This window comes from Thamnophis elegans, chromosome 4, assembly GCF_009769535.1.
Source record: "Thamnophis elegans isolate rThaEle1 chromosome 4, rThaEle1.pri, whole genome shotgun sequence".
NCBI classification, from domain to species: domain Eukaryota; kingdom Metazoa; phylum Chordata; class Lepidosauria; order Squamata; family Colubridae; genus Thamnophis; species Thamnophis elegans.
The window spans coordinates 50,070,840-50,089,890 of NC_045544.1; the positions used below are offsets into that span (position 1 = coordinate 50,070,840).

General features: G+C 40.4%; 1 protein-coding gene across 1 annotated transcript; it reads left to right on the forward strand.

The window, feature by feature from the left end:
- Nucleotides 1-3,393: 3,393 nt before the first annotated feature.
- On the forward strand, nucleotides 3,394-18,594 carry STX11 (syntaxin 11). Its single transcript, XM_032217173.1, has 4 exons — nucleotides 3,394-3,476; nucleotides 11,121-11,245; nucleotides 15,175-15,232; nucleotides 16,524-18,594. The coding sequence occupies exon 4, from the start codon at nucleotides 16,531-16,533 to the stop codon at nucleotides 17,395-17,397; it is 867 nt and encodes a 288-aa protein (XP_032073064.1). The 5' UTR covers nucleotides 3,394-3,476; nucleotides 11,121-11,245; nucleotides 15,175-15,232; nucleotides 16,524-16,530; the 3' UTR covers nucleotides 17,398-18,594.
- Nucleotides 18,595-19,051: the final 457 nt, after the last annotated feature.

Here is a 19,051-nt window from a genome sequence, read left to right on the forward strand (position 1 = left end):
TCTCTCTATCAGGGGGGGTGCATAGGGTGGTTCCCTCCTCCCTGGAGGACGTCCTCTTAGAGTTCTCTGACATCTTCGACGGCCAGCTGGGCTCCTACAGGGGCACCCCTATCTCTCTCAACCTCGATCCCCGGGTTGCCTCAATTCGGCTCAAGGCCCGCCGGGTGCCTTTTGCCTTAAGGGCTAAGTTGACGCTGAGCTGGACAAGCTTTTGGCGCAGGGCGTACTCGAAACCCATCGACCATTCGCCGGGAGAACCCAATCGTTGTCCCAGTCAAACCAGACGGGTAGGTGCGGATCTGTGCCAACTACAAGTCAGACGATCAACCTTGTCCTTCAGGCAAACCCCTATCCAGTTCCCTGTGGTGCAGCACCTGCTCATTCCCTGGGCAGGGCTGCACATTGCCAAACTGGATATGGCGCAGGCCTACCAACAGCTCCCGGGGTGTAACGATGCGGGCGGCTGCCCAGACATCGTCACCCATTGTGGGGCTTTTCGTTGCCGCTGCCTACAATCCTGGTCTCGGACAACGGCCGCAATTCACCTCTACCACATTCCAGAGTTATTGCCAAAACAAGGATCCGGCATGGCGCCCACAGCCCCGTACCACCCGGCTGCAGTGGCCGGGGCGGAAGCGGGCGGTCCGCTCAGCAAAGGAGGCACTGGGCCGTATGGACCGGGGCGATTGGCAGTGAGGGTGGCGGCTTACTTACTAAGCCAACACTCCACCCCCCTGCCCACACAACCACCAAAGCCCCGCGGAACTCTTGATGGGCCGGCGCCTGCGGATCCCCCCTGGATAGGCTTCACCCGCTCTATTCAGGGGACCAGCCGTGCAACCTGGGGTCTCCCCTCCCCGTTCCTTCCGCCTGGGGGATTTGGTGTGGGCCCGATCTTTGCGGGGAGCCTAAGTGGGTAGCTGCTGTATCAATTCCATGACCAGCCTGTTTCCTACAGGTCGACTGGCCGATGGATCTGAGTGAGACGCCACTTGGATCAATTAAGGAGGCGCCTCCCTACGGAGACCAGCGGGCCAAAGGATCCAGGGCCCAACAGCACAGCCGCCTTCCAGCCGGTGCCAACATCACAGGCCTTCCCACATCCAGGCCTTGCCTACCCCGTGTTGCCAGAATGTAATGCTCAAGCCGACCCAACGCACCTTGAATGGGCCTTCACCAAGTCAGGCCCAGCCTACCCGAGCGCCCCCTGTTGGCAAGCGCCCCTGCCGTCTCAAACCGCAACCGGAATCCCGCCAATCTACATCCCTCCGTTTGTTACCACCCCCCCGGCAACTTGACAATCCTATAACGGCTGCGCCCCCTTGCCCAGCCTACCTAGCTCATTGAGCCCGCCTTCTGGGCAGTCCAAAGATGGCGACGCTCGGAGCTCCACTCCCTTCGGGGAGGAGCTTCCACGAGCAGGTCCTTCCCCTCCGACGACTGCAGGAGAACTGCGAAGATCGGGGCGGGTCCAGCGCCACCCCGCCTACCTGGAGGACTACGCATGCTCCACCCTGGGGCATGCGCAGAACTGGGGGGAAGGGGTGTAGAATATTGAGAATATTCCTAAAGGGCCAGCAACAGCCTATGCTGCGCCCCGATTGGCTGGGACGCAGCATAGCCTGTTGCTAGCCAGCTAACGCACTCTGATTGGCCGGGGTACTGCGTCAGCAGTTGCTGGACAGTACCCGGCTCCCTATTGGTTCCCCGTTTTACAAACCGCATATAAATACCTTGGCGCGGATTCTGCTTCTTCGAATCGCTGTCATCTGTTCGTTCTTTGCAATAAACCCTTGCTGTTTCGAAGTCCTGGCTCTTGCGTCTTCTGTCCGTCTTCAATCCACAAAAGTACTATTCAATATATGTTAGGAAATAAGGATGTGCATTACAGGAAAAGCAAAATGTAATCTTGCTAGGATCCTGATACTTTTTAGAAAATATAGTTATCTTTATGGAATTTGAGGAGAAAATACCTTTAATTTAGCTGACCTCATTCAACATTTTTTGAAGAATTTTACAGGTAATATATACAACACTCTCTTTAACCTTTATTACTTCTAAACATAGGAGTATTTATTCTATGTTTAGGAGGCCTAAACATAGAATAACTGCACATTATCTGTGGTTAGCAGCACCTGAAATTATATATAAATAATATATTTATGTATACATTATATATAAAAGTATCTATATCTATATCGTATATATATGATGTATGTATATGTATGTGTGTGTGTATATGTATATGTATGTATGTATGTATGTATGTATGTATGATATATGATGTGTGTGTATGTATGTGTGTATATATATATATTATATATATATAGATAGATAGATAGATAGATAGATGATAGATCGATAATAGCTAGATAGATAGATAGATAGATAGATAGATAGATAGAAAGAAAGAAAGACTGAGACTGAAATGGACTCCAGAGGATGGTAAAGAACAGGAAGGCCTGGAGGAACGATGTCCATGCGGGTAGCGAATGGGTCAGACATGACTCATAACTAACAACAGCAACAAAACGACAGGGAGAAATGGGAAATCAAAACAGAAACTAGTATATGCAGTTCTGATTTGTAAATAGTCCTTTTAGGTTCCCAACAATAATGGTGGACTTTTCAAAAGGTTGGATAATAACAGCGTTTTTATGTGAGATGGGTGGCCATAAATGTGATTAATAAATATTATGCCAACAAGAAGAAAGGGTTAAGATACATGTACAGTAACGCCTATTCTGATATATTCCTTTCTCCTTTAATGTTCCCACTTTTGTTTCCAACAACATAAGCATCTACCTAACCCAAGGAGTCTTCCAGAATCGAATCAATCCGTGAAATAAACTTTTGTCCTTCAGGAGCTTTTGCTGCACAAAAACAACCGTGGATTTTTTTTTTTAAATCCAACCAAAACTGAAGTAATCTTTACAGTTTTGTGTCCATCTTTCCTATATATCCTCTGCGGGTATATCGGGCAGTATTTTGCCCGGCTTTTTGAAAGCGAACTGAGTGGATGGAGAATGGATGATGGATAATGAGAGGAATAGAAGTAGCAGCGTTGTTGCCACTGATGCTGACACCCGGGCTTCAGGTTCACGCCTTTGCTGAGATGACGCCTCGGAGATCCTCCCAGAATTCCGCAGATCATCGATGCGGGCAGCCCGGCATCTGCCGCGCCGCCGTCTTTCCAAGCAGCTTCCACCCACCCCGTTCGCCCTTCACAAGACGAAGACCTCATCACTCCTCACATACGTACCAGAGCATCGCTCATCCTTGACACACTTAAAAAAAAAAAGCAACTGGGGCAGCCAATAGGCTTACGCGCAGCGGGACCAGGGGCGGGGATAAGACTCGCCGCGGGGAAACTCCCAGGATGGAAAGGCTTGACAGGTGCTGCTTCACGAGGCAGCGTAGTCTTGACTGGACAGCGACCCGAAGGGAAGTCGATTACTCACTACCAGGCTCCGGCGGTAAGTGTTTGCTTGATAGAATAGAACAGAATGACAGAATTGGAAGGAACCTTGGAGGTCATCTAATCCAACCCTACCCTGTTCAGGCAGGAGACCCTATACAATTTCAGACAAAGGGCTGTCCAGTCTCTTCTTTAAAAACCTTCCAGTGATGGATTCACAGATGGGGTTTGTGGGAGATGTTCTCTGCTTGACAGGAGTTTTTTTTAATTGCCACAGTCCCAAACCATGACAATCGGGGTTTTATCACCTGAACCGGGAGTCTATTTGTATCTATGGACTAACTGCTGGCTGGTTTGATCAAAGTTTTGAGTCAAAACGTTTGGAGTTCGGTTTGCGGAGGCATCAGCAACCTGAATCCTGATTTCTCAGAGAATGGTAGAGAAATAGAGGATTCAAGTGCAGTTTAATCACCACACCTATAGCTGGAGAAGAAAGGGCTACCAAAATTAGCAAAGAGCTGAGATGGAAGTGAAGGCAGAGATATGTACAATTTGTTTTTTTTGCTGGGAGTTGAGTAATAAAATCACTCTGGCTGACCATGAGAAAGCTGAAAGCAAGCAAGAGGAAGTTTTAAAGGCAGCACAAAGTTCAGCTGTAGTAGCTGCTAGAGGGCTTTTAAATTGTTTGATAAAAATTCATGGAAAAATAAGATTATCTGTGGCTACTAATCATGCTAGTGATTACATAACTGAATTCCTACTTTGGGAACAAATTGGACCTACAATGACTCTTTTTTCTGTTCTATAGAAGTTTTGGTAGAAGTTTTACTTCTATATTAGGTATGTCCTGAGCACCCATGATTTTTAAAACTGATATAGTTACTTACTAGCATAACATAGCAATTCTAATGTGAAAGTTAATTATAAGAAAAATATTTTCTGTTTTTAGCTATTTTTAAAATGTTATTTGTTTAAGATATTCATTCTGAAAGAATGTTTTCACACATTACCCATGAAATAAAAACTTGCACTGGATATTTCTCAATAAATATATTAACTCAGGCTTTTCAATAGGATTAAATTTATTTTTCTTAGCGTGTACTTTCAAAGCTTCTCCTTGTAGTTTTTCATGCTTAGCAGGAAGGCCTATTATAGTTTTAAAATCTTTTGTACTTTAAAGGAAACATAGAAAACAACACAAATATGTGCATTATACTCTTTATAATGTTTTTGACCTGGATATGTATTTAAACAGTGTATGTTAGTATTATATTGTTGCACACTTTAATTTACACATTTATACATGATGACATTACTATCTTTTGGACATTGGTATTTTAGGAGAATATTGGCCTTCTCCCAACTGATTTAAAATGAACTTTTTCCTTTATTGTCATGAGCTAAATAGCTAAGGGGATCTCATCTGTCCCCACCAGATGTGTCAGATTGATTTCTTCCATAATCCCCAGTTAGCAAGTTTTTGGCTTGCTTTTCTGGACATTTGTGTTTTATTTGGAGAATACTCATAAGTATCATTCAAAAATTTCCAGGCCAGAATACTATACTCCTAGATACCTTCACCTTAAGTAATGGTTTGGGACAACTATGACCTGAATGGCTGACACTCTCCATAGATAGTCAGTCAGACATACAGTTACAGATACTAATTTTGTTTTATCTGTGCTATTCTTTTCTACAACAATACAGTGCTGGTTCCCAAATAAATGTTTTTAGTATTAGGGCAGCAGAATTAGGTTCCAGTGGTTGTATTGGTATTATGCTGATCTTGGATTAAAATGAGATACAGGCTTGCACATACTCAAGAACCTTTTAAAATAAAGTTCAGCACTTTGCTCTAGTATATCAGGATGCAATTGTAAAATATGGATTGAAAGTTGAGGGAACTGAAATGTTAGTTTTATGCTGCATAGTCTAAGAATTGTAACATGGAAGACTTTTATAATTCTGCTGAGGGAAAGCTGGAGCAGGAAGTGAACAATCCCAAAGTTACCACAGACTAGCATCTATTAAAGTTACAAGTGCTTGCCATTTAATGGAGTCCCTTCAAGATCAACTTTGTCAAAGATGCAGAGATGTTACAGTTACCTGTCTGGGATATAAATTAAGGCAAATGCGATTAAAAAATAGCAAGTATTACTCTTCCTGAAATTTATCAAAAATATGAAGAGGAATACAACTTGAATATTTTTTCTGGAAACCAATATGCGTTTACTAATTATTCTTACGTGATCGACCTCACTTAGATTACAGCTACTAATTTTAATTTTATATAACTACTAATCTGCTAGGGATTATGCTTCAATGAATTCAGTGACTCTTATTTCTGAGTATGGAAGATAGGATGCTTTGATAGTGAATTAAGAAGCAATGGCCATATGACAGTTTCTTTATGAGCAATAACAAAGCTGTTAAACTTTTAATGTAGTAATTAATATGTTTAATTATTAAGATTTTAATTTATTTTAATTTTTAAAATTTTAACGTACAGTATTAAAACAATATACTTTAAGGTTTTGGAACTTTCTTCCAAATCCTACCTTATTTTAAGATTTGTAAGGAAGGTCTCAGAATGTATGAAAAAAAAACAGTACGGCAGAACTAGCAATCAATTGTTTTGTTATTTGGAGTGCTATTTTAAATTTTGCATGCATTTCTTGCTTGTTATAAATTGTTACATTTGCATTTCAGCATTTTGCATGCCTGGACATGAATATACATAGATATACATCATAAAAAAGGTATAGGATAAAAACAAAGAATCTGAGATATGCTGGGAATTTGTGCTCAGTAATTGGATATGTCATATTAGTATTGTGTAATCAACTTTGTTATGCAATGCATCTAGCACTTGTGAGCAAGAAAATCATGAGGTTTTGTGTCACTTAATAGTATATAGCTTATAAGGGTGATGTATCAAGTGACGAGATAATACAGGTGCTGTAATTGAATGCAGAATGTACAGTGCTCTCTGTGCTTAGTCATAATATGTCAGTGCATATTTTGCTTCTTAACTGTTACAAGACAACTAGATATTGACTTGGAAATTACAAATGGTGTCTTATGACTCGTAGTACCCTGGTAATCTATGAGATATTGAAAAGGGATACGTGATGACATTTGGAACTAGATACAAAATGTAAATACAGTTAGCTGTTAATGTGTTTTTTTCCACCCTTCCTTTATTAACAATAGACCACTGCCTTCTGTTTTGCTTAGATATGATTTAAATAGGGGAGCATAAGCTGTGGCAGCCCCCTAAAGCCTTGAGCACTGACCCTGAAGTGCCTCCTCCCATTTTCTGTGAAATGTTAATTTTCAATATGACGAGAAAATTATTTCATACATGGACAGGGGATTGTATTCACTGTGCAAATCATTTGTATTAGCTTCTTTTAGTGACCAATGAAAGCTCAGCATGGTGCCTTTAAGACCTGCTGGAATCATCTAGGTAGGCATCTGCATGCTCAGAAGGCACTTTCACCTGGATAGCTAAATTATTTGACAAGCCTAATAATTATTTCATTTAATTAACTTTAGATGTAATATGCGTCCTGGTTTTTGCTACCTTTGGCATACACCCTCCACTCCTATCATATCTTCTGCTTTAAGAAAAAGTTGTGTGCTCCTGGGCTAACTATCTTAGGCAACAAAGCTATTTATCTGAATTTCTTTCTTGGGGAAGCAAGCTGGTGTCTTGCTTTCTCTCAATCATGATCATAGGTACAACGGAGATGTGATCATCCCAGTTTAGCAAAAATAGAACCTAGGTTTACATTCTCTGCCAGATGATGTCTTCTTTGAAAAGATCTCTCCTTTACCTTTACATAGTAGGAAGACTGGTGACATGCTGCATGAAGAAAGGAGTTTAAAGTTTTCCCATTAATCAGTCTCTGAGTTAAAGTCACTCACCCCACTCTGTTTTCCTCCAGAACTTCTGGCTGTCTCATTGAATAAAATGTGTGATCCAAATTAGAAAGAATAGGGATTTTCAGATGAAAAACAATGAAGCAGGAGAATATGTAAAAACTCTTTCACAGCAGAGCTCAGATCCATGCAATCAACCGCAGATCAATAGTGACTATCTGAAGAAACCCTTGGAGACTTAAAAAATGATCAGCTAATTCTAAGGTGACCCCCGAAGGAACACTTACACAATTAGTCAAACAGAATTTAGTGTATTTCATAGAAATCCAAGTCAGCATTTGCTGAATTTTTGTGAGTCCCACATGATTACAATAGTCCAGTTGTCATCCTAAATCCAGGAGCCTAGTGATAAATCAAGCGCGCACTGGTTCTATTTCTTTAAAATTGGTAACCTGATTAAGATTTGATAAGTGCTTTGGAAGGTCTTGGTCAGGTCTGTATGTAGGCCAATGGCTCTCTGGAAGTAGATATCCAATCTCTCCTGAAGTTGAACCCAAAAAGAACAATACTAAATCATAAGAGAGGAGAACAATACTAAACCATCAGAGAGGAGGGGGAGGCAGCTTAAAGTGACCAATTTGGCATGTGATCCCAGCCCTGACAAAATGATTGATCACATGGTTGGCAAGGTGTCGTTGATGTCAAGGAGAACAAATGCTATTGAGAAAACAACAGTCATAGCCCAATGCAAGCTCGCCTCTGCGGTGGGCTGGGAACAAGATAAAGACAATATCTCAAGGACACATTCTCTGAGAGCAGTTAGTGGGACATCTTTGTACCAGAGTTAGAAGGGTGTGACAATGAGTTCTATAAGAGCCTGCCCCAAAGAGCTCTGCATTCACAGCATTACTAGGCAAAGCCATAGGCAAAGTAGCCTATTACTAGGCAAAGTAGCAGTTTAGTCACTTTGGGGCTTTTGTGATGAAAAACAGAACTGCCAGCTGTGAGCAGGAAAGCAGCTTCAGAGGAAATTCATGTATGATTATCTTAAAGTTTCAAATTGAGAATGAGACTCTAGTCTAGAGGATATCAGCAATTCCTGTCCTAAAACATGGAGCAAATTCTACTTCCAATGGGGAAGGTTTCTGAAGCAGAATGTTTCATGTTAAATTATTAACCATTTAAATCAGGAGTCCCCAAACTCTTCAGTTCATGAATCCCTTTATTAAGTTCCAGATTGCTCATAAATTCCCAAACATTTATTATAGGCAGAGGTGGTATTCAGCAATTTCTGGAGAACCGGTAGCAAGAAATTTTGAGTAGTTAGGAGAACCGGTAAATACCATCTCTGACTTGCCCCACCCCCATTTATTCTCTGCCTCCCGAGTCCCAGTTGATCGGGGCATGGAGATTTTGTAGTATCCTTCCCCTGCCATGCCCACCAAGCCACATCATGCCCACCAAGCCACGCCCACAGAACAGGTAGTAAAATTTTTTGAATCCCACTACTGATTATAGGGGATGTGATAACTATGAAAATGTATATGAAAATAATTTAATAAATGCTACTTTAACAATTCTTTGAAAACCAATAATAATGACTTCATAAAAACAGGCAATATTTAAAATATGAAAGTATCAAATTTAAAATAACTTTTTTACTGAAGCTGTTAATATCATAAATAGGTGAGATGTATCTGATGAACATCAATAAGGGTACTGATATAGGGATGATGATTTGTGTAATTTAGTAGTCACCATGCTCTTCTACTGTAGATTCAGTTTGCTTCTATTACCATACATTTACTGATTCCCCTTGACCCTTCCAGCCATTCACAGAATTTTTGATATTGACCACTTTGGTGAATTCCAATTTAAATTAATGCCAAATCTTATAGAATACAAGCTAAGACCCAGTAGAAAAGGATGGGATGAGATTAGTGAAAGGTCAGTTTGAAGGAGAGAATTCATGATTTCCCCCTCATTTCTGCTTTAATCAATTCTCTTTTTAGTTGATTTTCCTCTTGTTTATCCTATAAGCCGCACCTCTTCTATATTTCTACAAAAAAGTGTTCTTTTCATTACATTATTAGAGAGATCCACATGGTGGGCATCCACTTTTTAAAAACAGAAATATAATAAGAACAATAAATGGATAGAATTGTAACTATTCTAATTTTGTATTGTTCCTGGATTTTGAATTTTGGGAGGTCAATGCAAACTGTAAGTTTATCATGTGCATTTGAAGCTTGTCTCACTGAAACAATTCACAGACAGCACAAAATTTTCAAATATTTGTAGCTGTATTGTTAAGGCAACATAATCCTCACGAATTTCCAAAATGTGTACTGTGGCTGTTGTATAAGAACTGTGGGTTGTTCCTGCATGAATATGTGATTAGCAATGTTTCCTTTAGCTGATGAGTCAGGCTGCCAGTGGTTTACCTATGAATTTAGGATTTAATCACATGCGTGATGTATTGTGGATTGTGCCATCTCATAAAAGACAGAGGGGGGGATGGTAGAAGCTTTCCTTTTGTTTTTCTTCTAAACCACATCTATCTACGTAGCCCCCACAGACCTCTAGAAGCTCTTTTCAAACTGCCATTTGTACTGTGACAAAAAACGCACACCATTAAACACTTGACAGGAAACTATCAAATATATAATTTTAAGTATAAGTAAAATTGAATTTACATAATGGCCCAACCAACTACGGTATTTTGGAATGGGATGAACTCAAAGACTTGAGGGTGAATCTTATTAGAAATTCCTTGATTTCAGTCTTTACAGTTATAGAAAATAAGCTGTCTACAGAATTATAGCCCCATAGAGTTAGAAGGGGAGTTGTTTAGACCAGCATTTCTCAACATAAGCAACTTTAAAATGTATGGAACCTTGAGAATCAGTCCATACATCTTAAAGTTGCCAAGGTTGAGAATCACTGCTTTACACCATTGAGTCTTGTTGAAAATCTTGAGCTTAGTGCTGGATTCCAACTAGCATTCCTGGCAAATAGTTGTCTAACCTTCTTTTGAACACATCCAATGAGAGGAACCAACTCTCTGGGTCCACCTTTCAGCTGCTCTTATATTAGGGAGGCTTTGCTAATAATCTTTTGGCATCTGCTTCCTGTAATTTAAATCTGATTTTCTGCCCTATCATCTGGAATGCTTGGGAACATGTCTTGGCCTCATACAATATTCAGGTATTTAAGAAGTACTATCATATCCTTCTCAGCTTCAGTGCTAAACATTGGAAATGCTTTCATTCTTTATTGCTATTTCTCTTCTCCCCCCAATTTTAATCCTGAGTGGCCAATCATATTAAAACATTGACAAGACAATAAAACAATAATATTGTTAAAATCACTCCCATAACTAAAGCTGGACAAAGTGTTCCAACTACTCCCATCTGTTGGCTAAAAGGACTAGTTAAGATACAGTGAGTGTGTAACTTGTCTTAGTTTGACATCAGGCTTAATATCTCATGTCAAAGAATTCAATTCAAAATTGGGCAGAATTACGATACATTTTTGAGGGGAAATTTCAGGAATTTTAAGAGATGGAATGGCTGCTTTAAATTACAACAAATCTTCAGGCACCCATTTTATAGGACATTTATAATTCCAAAAATGGAAAAAAAAAACCCACCCAATCAACCCTAACCCAAAATGTTTCACTCACTTGGGGTAAGGTTTTCATTTGGGAACTTATCTTGGCATCATACAATATTCAGGTATTTAAAAAGTGCTATCATATCCTTCTCAACTTCGGTGCTAAACATTGGAAATGCTTTTATTCTTTTTCACCCCACAGGATTTAATTACTAGCTCCTGAATCATCCTGGTTGCCCTTCTGTGAAGTAGTTCCAGTTTGTCTGAATCCTTCTTAAATGGTGGTCTTCTGAACTGTATTTAGTACTTGAGGTGAAATCTCACCAGGTATATTTGTAATGCCTTGCTCTGACAAATTTCCTGCTTGTTACTGTAACAGTGGTCATTTTCAAAGTAGTGCACATGTCTTGATTCTTGTTTCAAAAGAATAAGAAACATGTTACCCTGTGAATACTGACAGGAAGGACAGAGAGGTTTCTTGAGTAACATGTCAAATGTAGAGGTAGCATAAAAAGTGTAGTAAGAGTAAGGAATGCAGTTTGACTGGAAAAATGGAAGCATTACTCTCAACTTGAAGTAACTTTACAGTTTATTTGTGGATACCTAGATCCTCTTGTACTCTATATATACGAATCTCAAATTCCACCCTGCTATTGTTCATTACAAGGTTTTACTTTAAAGTAAAATACCCACCAGTAATGTTTCATTTTCTTATGAAACATTAGTGGTGGGTATTTGGTTGACCTAAAATAGAAGCCAAATGTTGGATAAATATTTTTAAAACAGTCATTTTACTGAAATGGTAAATTTGAAATAATCTAATTAGTAAAACTTTATTGTGAAATTGTGTATTTATTAACTACTACAATGTTTAATGAGTCTGTAGATGCGATTAATTTATGGTGCTGTATCTGCTCTCTAGTTATCAAGCATGTCAATATTTTAAAAAGGAAATAAAATTAGTATATAAGATTACTAAATAAAAGCTGTGTTTTAAAGCAAAATTATGCTAAGGAGGGATTTATGCTGCAACTCAGCAGCAGATAAAATAGTTCAAATTTAGTCAGTATGGTGGTTTCATACAAGAGGGTGGTGCCACAAATGGTTAGGATGCTGGGTGGGAGGTTAGCAAGCCCACGTTCGAGACCCGAGACAGCCCAAGGGCAGAGGTGGGTGGCTGCTGGTTCAGCCTGGTTCGATTGAACCAGTAGTGGAAGTCAGGCCTGGGTCGCAGAACCGGCAACTACACAGGCTTGCTACGCCCCCAAACCTGTTCCCTTGCTGCTGTTGGGCTGCCATCATTTTGGATTTTAGTGACTGCACGTGTGCAGTTCACTGTCAATTGCTCTGCGCATGCGTGCAGGACAATTTACATTGAACAGCATGTGCATGCACAGTGCGGGTTACGAACTGGTAGTAAAACCAGCAGCAACCCACCCCTGCCCAAGGAGTGGGGTTGAGTTCTTGTCTTTACTCTAGCTCCTGCTGGGCATATGAAAGGAGCCCCCAACTGGGCATCCCCAGGGCAAAGGTGCCTAATCCTTTAAACCCGCTGTACCTCTGAGCTTCAGGTTCAAGTGCAAAAAATATATAAAGCTTCATGGAATAATGTACTCTGATTAAGTATCGATTTAGCTGATAAGATTTAAAATGGTTAATGGAAGATATTTGCATCTTTGTCATTTTAATTCATCTATGCTCCTCACCCCATAGATGATGTTCGACTGATTGACTAGCATGACAATCCCAGTAAAGTAAAGGTCCCCAAAGTGATCAATATTGACTTCCAATGGTCAATGTGACTCAGGGGTGGGTTTCAAAAATTGTTTGAACCTACTCTGTGGGCGTGGCCTCCTTTGTGGGAGTGGCTTGCTGCCCATGTGATCGGATGGGAGTGGCTTGCCACCCATGTGACCAGATGGGAGTGGCCTGCCACCCATGTGACCTGGTGAGAGTGGCCAAGACAATGTTATTACTAGATATTACTAATTATTAGATATTATTAATATTACTAGATCATTATTAATGCGTAGATAACTGCGGGACATTACACACTCACCCACCCACACACACAAACTATGACAGTGCTAGGAAAACACCAAAAAAATAAGAATCCCCCCCCCCAAAAAAAAGACTGCCAATGAAACCAGTTTTTTTTTTTCCTAAGCCTAAGGACAGGAAAGACAAAGTCACTGGAATAAAAACAATCAAGGCAATGTGGAAAATTATAAAGGACAGGCGCTCACAGAACCATCAACCACCTCAGAATTACCTAAACAAGGAGGGTGAAACACACTGCCTTGCAACAAACCTGGCCTGCCCATAGAAAAGCAGCCACTTTGAGACACATAAACCTGGTCTGAACACTTAAAAGCAACATATTGCATCACAAATAAAACATTTGCAAAAAGGAATAACATTTCTTGTAATAACATTCTATAAACAATAAATAAATAAAAATTCCCTAAAATAATTAAAAACTACCACGTTCAGAGAACACCAAAGGACCCCACAGTCCTCTCCCTCCTTATATTTTTCTTTTTTGTCCTTTCTCCTCCTTCCCCCCCCAACCCCACTCCCTTCTAGCACTGATGATGTTACCAAACTAGGAGTGCTGGAGAGGAGTTCTCACAGGGCGAAGAGCTTCCCGCTACAGGCACAATCTATCTGCAGCCGTAAATGACTGCAAGCAGCAGCTTTAGGCACCTGCTCACAGCTGACAGTTGCATTTGGGAGCGGAGGTGGCGGCAGCAGAAGCGGGCACAGATGGGATGTCCCTGCTTGCTGAGTAGAATGAGGCGGCGGGGATGCGTTGTTTCAGGGTGCCCCAAGCGCCGGCTCCTCTGAGTGCAGCCCATTCCCCCTTCCAAGAAGAACGTTTTCTTTTTAAAAACGCCTCTGCAGACGATCTTAAAAACCTGCAAGGTTGCTTTGGGAGGGGGAAGACAGGCAGCATTCCCCCACCCCATCTCTGGTTGCCTGCAGCCTCGGAAGCTTCCGGAACTTGCACAGTAAAGGCAATTAAGAACTTCTCTCGCTCGTGAGATTTTCTTTACTGTGCAAAGGCTTGCTTTAAGGCTGCAGGCTCCCAGGGAGGGGGGCAGGGGGAAATGCTGCCCATCTGTCCCCTTCCAAAGCAACCTTGTAGGTTTTCAAGATCATCCGGAGAGGCGTTTTTTAAAAGGAAAATCCTGAAAAGAGCCGAGGTGGTGCAGTGGTTAGGGTGCAGTACTGAAGGCCACTACAGCTGACTGTTATCTGCAGTTCAGCGGTTCTAATCTCACCGGCTCAAGGTTGACTCAGTCTTCCATCCTTCCGAGGTGGGTGAAATGAGGACCCAGACTGTGGGGGCGATATGCTGACTCTGTAAACCGCTTAGAGAGGGCTGAAAGCCCTATGAAGTGCTATATAAGTCTAACTGCTATTGCTATTGCTATTGCTATTGAAAAGCCACAAGATTTGGAGAGATGGGCAGATGGTCTTTTTTTTGGGGGGGGGAATCCCCAGAACCAGGAGCGCAACCCGCCGGCTCCTCTGAGTGCAGCCCATTCCCCCTCCCAAGAAGACTGTTTTCTTTTTAAAAATGCCTCTGCAGACGATCTTGAAAACCTGCGAGGTTGCTTTGGGAGGGGGAAGACAGGCAGCATTCCCCCACCCCATCTCTGGTTGCCTGCAGCCTTGGAAGCTTCCACAACTTGCACAGTAAAGGCAATTAAGAACTCTCACTCGTGAGATTTTCTTTACTGTGCAAAGGCTTGCTTTAAGGCTGCAGGCTCCCAGGGAGGGGGGCAGGGGGAAATGCTACCCATTTGTCCCCTTCCAAAGCAACCTTGCAGGTTTTCAAGATCATCCGGAGAGGCGTTTTTTAAAAAGAAAAACCCTGCAGGCACCCAGCGACAGGGGCCAGGAGTGGTACCGGCGTTCCGGAAGTTAATTACTTCCGGGTTCACCGACGATCCGGTTCGTGCGAACCGGTGCGAACCGGGAGGAACCCACCTCTGATGTGACTATTCAAAGTTATTATTAGTCATAGTACTATTACTTAAAGTAGCATGGAGTTCAACGAACAATGTGGAATTTCATGAAGCGGTCAAAAGCTGAAAAGTGTGGGAATTTCTTCAGTAAATCATTAGCATATTTAATGGCCTCTTAATAAATTAATTCTGGGTTATGGGTTCATGTATAAGAGGTTTGAGCTTGTGGCTATTATCTTTATAAACTCAAACTCTGACCAGATGGAAGTATTTATTTTCCAGCTGCCACTTGGTGTCCAAGAGAAGCAGTCTATTGTAGTGGACTGAATGTAGTGCTAAGGTAAGACAGAACCTGAAGTCCAGCCCAAAATTTAAACTGATCCATTTACTATTCTCTCAGCCCAGCTTATTTTTCAGAGCTGAATATTCAAATGAATAAAAGTTTAATGAATAAATGAAATAGTGGAAGGCCTTGGATGATAAGTAAGAAGTAATATCTTAAATATTTGACTGACTTTTTAAAAGTGGACATAAAACAGTAAGTAGACAAGTTTATGAGATCAGTTCTTTTGATGTAGTTAGAAACTGAACAAATAGCAAAAATATCGCCTGGAGAATCTTCTTAAAATAACTCCAATATCATTAAGATTTTCCCCAGGTTTTTGCTTTAAATTTCATATGGGAAATTCTGCTTTTGTACAGAATTAATGTACAGAAAATCTCTTGGTTTCTATATACATCAGTTTTGTTTTCTATTTGAATAGCAATGTACATTTCTGTGATTGACATTATTTCTCAGCCTAGTATACCTCTACGAATACCTATGAATAGTTATTCAGTAAGAATACTCTAAATTCATACTTGGAGGGCCTTAGAAAGGGAAAGGTTGAGTTAAATATTTCCTACTTATACAAAGTGGATCTATAAATATTCTAATTTATCAATAGGAAAAAGGGATTCCTGAAACTCAGTAATTAATCAAAAAGTTAGTGTCTTTCTGATAGATAGTATTTTTCTGATTACTGTATTTTTCAGAGCATAAGATGCACCAGAATATATTTGAAGAGGCAAATTTAAAAAAAAGGTTTTTGCACTCTGCAGACCTCCCGAAAATGGGCCTGTTTTTTGTCAAAAGAAAAAAGGGTATACATAGCCTTTAGGAGGCTTGTAGACAGCTACTGGGGGGCTGGGAAAGTGCAGAAATGAGCAAAAAACAGCCTGTGCCCATTTTTGTCAAATAAGGGGCATGCATAGCCTTTAGGAGGCTTCCAGAGTGCTCCTGGGGGCTGGGGGGGGGCAAAAGCGAACAAAACCAGCCTGTTTTTCTCTCATTTTTGCCCTCCCCAGCTCCCAGGAGCACTCTGGAAGCCTCCTAAAGGCTTTGCACGGCCATTTTGGTGAAGAGGTTTTGGGAGGCCAAAAATGCTGTATTCAGTGTTTAAGATGCATCCAGATTTTCACTCTCTTTTTGAGAGAAATAGGTGCATCTTATACTCTGAAAAATACAGTAATATGGAATATGTCTGATTAATAAGGAAATATGTGGTATATCAAACTTCAATGCATATATGGTAATTAAAAGAAAACTGTCTTCATCACTGCTATCTGACTTATTTGCTTTTTCATCCTAGGACAAAAATGAGAGACAGACTCTTGGAGTTTTATGAATTATCTAGGCTGTACAGCCAACATACTGGAGATGCCGAGGATGACTTCCAAAGACCTCACGAAACGCTTTTTTTTGAAACCGACCATGCCGTAGCAAATCTTTACAAAAACATTCAAGAGATTCGAACAAACAATCACCATCTGAAGGAAGATGTGAGACGCTTGCGCAAGCAAAACAGTCGCTTCCTGACATCCATTCGTCGTTTCAGTAGCATAAAGCGAGACACAAACACCATAGCAAAGGACATTAAGGCCCGTGGGGAAGAGATCCACAGAAAACTTCAGGTTCTGAGAGACCTGAGTGAAGATGCAGAAACAAAATATGGTGAAAACGCAATTGTAACCCGTGTGTGCAAGGACCATTATGTCGATCTCATGCATGCTTTTCAGGAAGCCATGTTTAATTACAATGAAACTGAGATGAAGGAGCGGGACAATTGCAAAGTTAGGATTCAGCGGCAGCTGGAAATCATGGGCAAAGAAGTGTCTGGAAACCAGATAGAGGACATAATTGAGCAAGGCCGATGGGATGTCTTCTCTGAGAACTTGCTGTCTGACACAAAAGGAGCTCGCTCGGCCTTGAATGAGATAGAAACCCGGCACAAAGAGCTGATGAAACTTGAATCTCGAATCAAAGAGGTCCATGAACTTTTCCTACAGGTGGCATTGCTGGTGGAAGAGCAGGCTGACACCTTTGATGTCATTGCGTTCAACATGCAGAATGTCCAAGAATATGTTGGGGAAGCTAAAGACGAAGTGAGGAGAGCACTTGAATACCGGAGAAAACATCCCTGCCGAACAATCCTTTGCTGCTGTTTATCGTGCCTTAAAGGCTAACTGTCGTCTTCAAGCCCCAAATCAGTGTTATGGGAATGCTTATAATTTGTGCTCATCTCTTTATGGTTATCATATTTTTATTAATTATATATGTGTATGTTTCTTATGAAAACCAAAGGATAGTAGCAGTATGATACATACCAAAGTTGGGAACCTATGACTCCATAGATGTTGTTGGACTACATCATATTTGACAATTAGCTATGCTGGTGGATTGAAATTAGAGTCTGAAAACATCTAAAGGACCACAGATTCCTACCCACTCATATAATTCAACTTAAGTAATAAGAAACAAGATTACCAACCCCCATATTGCTACCAAAATGAAAGGCATACCAGAACCTATGTAAAACCATGGGAAATTTTGATGAGGTGGGTAATAAATTATTTCCAAATAAATACATCCTATGGATTTTAAGGAAGCAATTGCAATTGCCAGTTTTTTTTCTTGGAGAAAATAAATATGGAATAAATTATGAACCCTAATTATAAATTATATATAAACTGTATTACATGGCTAATGCGGTTTAGACATCTGGCAGTCATAATTGAGTTTAGAGTTTTGCTATAAGATTTACTATAAGGTTATTTACTATAAGTATACATTTCTAAAATGCATTGTTATAAAATTAAATGAGAAAAATATTTATTCTAATTATTATATAAAGTCCTTTGCTTTTTACCCCATAGTTTAGACTGTCAGGGAGAAACCTGTTGATAATGGAACCAAAGTACAATCCCCAACATTTGAAAATGAGGTTTCATTTACACAATATGTCAAAGTTAGATTGGAGCTGTTATCTCTGGAGCTAAGAGCAGTCTGGAAGTCTTACAGGAATGACAGATAGAGGGGATCAGAAATTAGACATTGTGAAATTGCGTGGTGGTTTCTTGTGTTGGCATGCAAAATGTGCAGCCAGGGGACTGCCTGCAACCTGCTAGCATCCCTTTGATGGCCTCAGCAGATCCCTAAAGGAGCTAGGATTTGATTCATTCTTTAGCCTTTGTCTGAATTTTAGCAATCTGTGTCTGAAGAAGCAAAAGGGATGCTTTCATCTCTATATTGGCTGGGGTGTAGGGGAGATTAGAAAAATTACATTAACCCATTAAGCCAAACATGGGTTAAAACATCCAAAGCAATATATCTTCCATGCTTAAGGTTTGTTTTAGTCGTGGTAGTTTATCTGTCTGTTTTTTTAGGATAATCAGAGCAGAAAAAGTTGAAACCAAGAGCCTCCTTCATTTAATTGTTGAAAGATCAGCTTAAAAAAAGATTCAGTTCATAAGTCTGAGACTTGACTGTGAAATTCATGTTTTTGGTGTATCATGTTTCTTCAGACAAATGTAAATAAGTAATGTAAATTGGGTTGCAGTATTTTGTAAGTTTATGATAACTAAATCACTAATTAAAATATTTTTCAAAAAACTGATACGTTTTTCATTTATATGCTTGCATCTTCTTTTTTAAAATGAATAATCACCATTTTTAAACAATGATTTTTTCAAAGAGGTCTGTTACTGAAATTTATGCTTTTCTGTTAAATAGATGAACAAAACATTAGAAATGAGAGTCTTACTCTCTCTTACATTTGAGAAAATCAGATTCAGAGCAAAACATTTGTTGTCATTATGATAATTACTATCATCTTAAACT